The sequence below is a fragment of the Pelobates fuscus genome, chromosome 12 (genome assembly GCF_036172605.1).
Source record: "Pelobates fuscus isolate aPelFus1 chromosome 12, aPelFus1.pri, whole genome shotgun sequence".
Lineage (NCBI taxonomy): Eukaryota > Metazoa > Chordata > Amphibia > Anura > Pelobatidae > Pelobates > Pelobates fuscus.
Window position 1 is genome coordinate 112,895,406 of NC_086328.1, and position 6,000 is coordinate 112,901,405.

Sequence of the window (6,000 nt, forward strand, 5' to 3'; positions counted from 1 at the left end):
CCCCTTGTTTGGTCATATTGGTAATAGGCGCAATGATAGAGGAGTATCCTTTAATGAAGCGCCTATAGTAGTTGGAAAAACCAATAAACCTTTGGATAGCCTTGAGTCCTTTGGGCAAGGGCCAGTCTAAAATTGATTGAAGTTTTACAGGATCCATTTTAAAACCTTCCCCAGAAATCACGTATCCAAGAAAGTCTACCTGAGACTGATCAAAACTGCACTTCTCCAATTTGCAATATAGACCATGTTGCAGCAGCTTGTGTAATACCTTTCTGACCTGTCTATGGTGAGTCTCAATCTCCTTAGAGTGTATTAGTATGTCGTCCAGGTAAACGATAACACAATCATGCTGAAACTCCCTAAGTACCTCATTAATCAAATCTTGAAATACTGCAGGAGCATTGCATAGTCCAAATGGCATAACAGTATATTCGTAATGGCCATACCGGGTATTGAATGCCGTCATCCACTCGTGACCTTGCTGGATTCTCACCAAATTGTAAGCCCCTCTGAGATCTAACTTGGTGAAGATTTTGGAGCCCTTAAGACGATCAAATAACTCGGTAATCAGTGGGATAGGATAGGCATTTCTGACAGTTATTTTATTCAAGCCTCGGTAATCGATACAAGGTCTCAGCGTGCCATCCTTCTTCTTAATGAAAAAGAACCCAGCCCCGGCCGGAGAAGAAGACCTCCTAATGAATCCCTTTTCTAAATTCTCCCGAATATACTCCTCTAGAACCGAGTTTTCCTGAACAGACAAAGGATATACATGGCCCCTCGGAGGCATAGTGCCGGGTAGAAGCTTAATCTTACAGTCAAATGACCTGTGTGGAGGCAAAGAGTCGGCATTCTTCTTGTCAAACACTGCCCTTAAGTCTAGGTAAAGGTCTGGTATTTGTCTTTCTGTGGACTGAGTAGGATTCTCCGGTATGTTAATATTAGCTAATGGAGAAACCTTGCACAAACACCGATCCTGGCAGCCCTGGCCCCACGAGAGTATCTCTCCTAACTCCCAATCGATAATAGGGTTATGTTTTTTCAACCATGGGTACCCCAGAACTATGGGAACGGAAGGAGACGAAATGAGCAGAAGAGATAAATTCTCCACGTGTAGGATACCAACATTTAAATGAATGGGTATGGTCTCACGAAAGATAACAGGGTCTAGTAGTGGTCTACCATCTATGGCCTCAAGGTGTCTCCCTTAGCTGGGATGGGAAATTGTTCTTACTAGCAAAGGCTTGGTCGATAAAAATTCTCAGCAGCACCAGAATCTATCAATGCCATAGACCTTACTACTTCCTTCCCCCAAGTTAAGGAAACTGGTAGCAGAAGCCTGTGATCTTTATAATCAGGAGTAGAGGACAAAATAGAAACACCCAAGGCCTGTCCTCTAGAGAGACTTAGGTGCGAGCGTTTCCCGGGCGGTTAGAACAGTTTGAGAGTAAATTACCCTTGGCTCCACAATACATACACAAACCCTCTCTTCTCCTGTGCTGTCTTTCCTCCTCAGAGAGGCGGGTATACCCTATCTGCATAGGTTCAGTAAGCAAAGATATCGTGGAGTCAGGACTTGGAACAGCGGGAGCTAACCTAAAATAAGGTCTCTGGTTCCTCTCTCGAGTGTTCTGTCTCTCTCTTAGACGTTCATCTATACGAGAGATGAACGAAATTAAATCCTCTAAATTCTCAGGGAGTTCTCTGGTAGCAACCTCATCAAGGATTACATCAGATAGGCCATTCAAAAATACATCCATATACGCCTGCTCATTCCACTTGATTTCTGCCGCCAGAGACCTGAACTCTAGTGCATAATCCACCAGTGTTTGGTTCTCCTGTCTCAGGCGCAACAGTAATCTGGCTGCATTAACCTTTCTACCTGGAGGGTCAAATGTTCTTCTAAAAGCAGCTACAAATGCGTTATAGTTATAAACTAATGGATTATCGTTCTCCCATAGTGGGTTGGCCCATCTCAGAGCTTTCTCAATGAGTAGGGTGATAATAAATCCTACTTTTGCCCTATCTGTAGGATAAGAGCGAGGTTGCAATTCAAAGTGGATACTAATTTGGTTTAAAAAACCACGACACTTCTCAGGAGCCCCACCATAGCGAACTGGGGGGGTAATGTGAGAAGAAGCACCCACTGTGGCTACCTCTAGACCTGAACCGACAGGAGAAACAGGGGTATTACGTATCTCCTCTGGTGGGTTATTGGCACAAGCTAATAGAGCCTGTAGCGCAAGCGCCATCTGATCCATTCTGTGATCCATGGCTTCAAACCTAGGATCAGGAGCAGCCAGCTGACTGTTTGTACTTGCAGGATCCATTGGCCCTGTCGTAATGTCAGGATCGGGACAGGGATCAAACACGCAGAGTACAAACAGTAGCCAGATACGTATACCGGACCTTAGAATGGCCGGACTAACGTAAGTAGTACAGTATAGAATGGTCAAAGACAAGCCGAGGTCGAGGGTAACAGAAGACAGGTAAGCGAGAGACAAGCCGAATCAAGGGTAACAGAGATAAGCAGAGTAAGGTAAACAAGCCGGGTCAAAACCAAAAGGGATAATAGAATACACAAGCACTGAGTGACTAGAACAAGCTAGAACCACAACAGGGCAATGAGCTAATGAAAGAAGCTCTGTTAAATACCCTGTTCAGAGCAGTAACCACGCCTCCGAGGCGTCCTGATTGGTCCTGCAGCAATTGACTGACAGGTCGTTCCGGGGGAGTGTCCTGATGACTACTTCCTGCCTAGATGCTGTAAAAGGCAGTCACTCCCTCGCGGCCGGCCTAGCATGACCGGATAGACCGCGGGGAAGGGAGCCATCAGACCGTCTGCATGGAGGAACAGCTAAGTCTCTACCTCTTTCGGAGGTAGAGACCACAGGTACCCTGACACCCCTTGACACACCTCACAGCCTTTGGCACACTGTAATTTGGAGTAACTAGACCAAAATTGAGCTTTATGGTTACAACCGACCCCACTGTAAAGCATGGTGGTGGCTCACTGATGTTTGGGGGGGCTGTACACTTTAAAGGCACAGGGAATCTTGTGCAAATTGATGGCAAAATGAATGCAGCATGTTATCAGAAAATACTGGCTGATGATTTGCATTCGTCTGCACGAAGGCTGCGCATTGGATGCTCTGGACTTTCCAGCATGACAACGACCCTAAGCACAAGTGCAAGTTGACCCTACAGCGGTAACAGCAGTCACAGTCTCCTGAGCTTAATATCATCAAACCACTCTGGGGAGATCTCAAATGTGCAGTTCATGCAAGACGACCAAAGACTTTGCATGACCTGGAGGCATTTTCCCAAGACGAATGTGCAACTATACCACCTGCAAGAATTTGGGGCCTCATAGACAACTATTACGAAAGACTGCACACTGTCATTGATGCTAAAGGGGGCAATACACACTATTAAGAACTAAGGACATGCAGAATTTTGAACATGGGTCATTTCATTTTTTTCTTTGTTGACTTGTTTTGTTTTATAATTGTGCTATTCTGTTATAACCTACAGTTGAATATGAATCCTATGAGAAATAAAAGAAATGTGTTTTGCAGCTCACTTATTATACATGGTACATATATTACCAATTCTCCAAGGGTATTCAAACTTTTGAACTCAACTGTATATATATTTTTGCATGTATATAAAAAGTAACAAAAAGAAAAGACAATCGAAGATCTGTATTACACAATGTAACCCTTGCTTTCTTTAACAGTAAACAAAACAGCTATAAAGTTTTCATTCTGTTATATGTATGACTGAATTTTGTTTTGTTTTGTTTTCTTACTCAGGAAAAAGAAAATATAAGTCGGCAGCTTCAGCAGTTTCAGTTTACAGCATGGTCTGGGTTTAATGATGAACAAACAAGAAAAAGTTTCACATCCTTTGTGCTAGAGGTCCGAAGGCGTCGAAAGCAAACCACAGTGGCGACCCCTACACTGGTGTACTGCAGGTACCACAATAGAACAACCCAGGCATTATTATTCCCTATTTGTAATTCCTATTAAATACCATAGTGATGTCTCTATGTACCAACATTTTCTGTAACGCCTGTTCATGAAAAAAATTACCACCTTTTTCCAATAGCCATATTATGCTGTTTATTCTCATATATGTGTCTGCCATTACTTTCCCTATTTACCAGCCATTATTGCCCTAAACCTTCTCCTATTAACCAGATGTTGATAAGGATGGGCTTTAAGAAGTTTATAAACAAAATGATAAAAACACTAAAATGTGAATAGGCAGTACAGGAGTTGATGACACTTTGTAGGAATGTAACATTCTATATATATATATATATATATATATATATATATATATATATATATATATATATATATCACCAAAATAATGCCTGTCTGTTGGATTATTTTATTACAGTTATGTTAAATATCTCTGCTGTAAATGGCACTGAACTTTGTAAGTAATAGCAGGTTGTTCATAACCTATATATAGTAACTTTGAGAAAAATACATTTGTCTACCTCTGTAGTGATTGCTATTAGACCAAGTGTTGCACCTCAGTCGTGAAGTTTAGTCAAACTTGCCCAACATGAAGGCCTTAATTGGTAACCCTACGGATCTTCACAAAAATGGCAGACAACGCCAATCTCTTTCTCAAAAACAAAATGCTCTGTGCTTTGGAAGAATGCATCTTTAATATTGATACATATTTTTCATTCAGTACCATTTACTAATGTGCACTGTGCATTCTAATAATATAACTGTAACAAAATGGTTCAGAATATATATTGTGTTTTATAAAAGTAAATATATAATTATCACAAAGGCATTTTATTCTAAATCTTTTTTTTCTCTTTTTTTTTGTCTCAAGTTCTGGAAGGACTGGTGTTTTTATTGTGTTGGATCAGATTATACAACAAATCGAGGAAGGAAAAACTGTGGAATTATATAACACTGTGTACGACATGCATACCCATGGGCCACAAATGGTGCAAACCGAGGTAGGCAAACATTTAATTTAGCTTTCTGCATTTAGAGATTTCTCTAAAATGTTAATTTAAGTATTGCAATTTTAAATTTGCACTATCATTTAATGCTATAGAGGAATTCATAACTATTTCCGTTGCTGTTTAGAAATACATCTATTTGCTTGCTACCTTCGGCATTGTCGTGGTAGTGTTTATGACATGATTTGAGATTAAGATAATGACAAACAATCCAAACAAGGCTCTTTCCAATATCCCAACATCCAAAGTGAAGAAAATGTTTGCACCCAGAGCTGGTTTTGGAGCTTCTGTTAGTGAATTCCATTGGGGTGCATATGAGATGTTTTGTTTTTAGGTTTATTTTACCTAGGTTAGATGCAAACCTACAAATCTGAATTAAGTGTATCACAGAGATTGTATATATACATTTTGAAGTGTAGTATTGTTTGTGTGATTAATATAAGGTTGTGAGATAAATGTACTAATACTTTATTATGTGTTTTAGAACCAGTATATCTTCTTGCATCAATGTGCACTTGATCTAAGTAAAACTGAAAATGTAAACCTGGATGTTTACAGTGAGATAAACGACGAACCTCTGTATCAAACGGTAGACAAATCTAGATACAAACAGCGTCAGTCATCATGAAGATGGGAGAACCTATACATACACTGATGGTGGATTATCTTTAATCATAAAATATATAGCTTTTTGTTGAGTAGATTGAATAAATAATGTAGTATTTTTATCAATTGTAATTTGCTATATCTGAACAAAATAAACTTAATTGTTTCATTAATAACTTTTTACAATCTAATCTCTCTTTTTATGTTCGTGCTACCAATAAAATGGCATTTCAATCGTTATTTAAAGTTAGAAATTACAGAAATATTGAAATAAACATAATTAGGCTTACAAACACTTTCCAAACTATTAGAAATGGTTTTGTGCTCAAGAAAGACAAGCTCATTGTTATTAACACTGATAACAAATGAAGACATCTGTTTGATATTCCCTCTCCAAT

At 39.6% G+C, this 6,000-nt stretch overlaps 1 protein-coding gene across 1 annotated transcript in view; it reads left to right on the forward strand.

Annotated features, from left to right (window-relative positions):
* Positions 1-5,673, forward strand: part of LOC134578544 (receptor-type tyrosine-protein phosphatase eta-like) — a 101,121-nt gene extending 95,448 nt beyond the window's left edge. Inside the window, exons 32-34 of the mRNA XM_063437522.1 lie at positions 3,816-3,976; positions 4,861-4,990; positions 5,481-5,673. Of these exons, the coding sequence (XP_063293592.1) occupies positions 3,816-3,976; positions 4,861-4,990; positions 5,481-5,624 (435 nt within the window). The 3' untranslated portion in view covers positions 5,625-5,673. The remainder of the gene's footprint in view (positions 1-3,815; positions 3,977-4,860; positions 4,991-5,480) is intronic.
* The last annotated feature ends 327 nt before the right edge of the window (positions 5,674-6,000 follow it).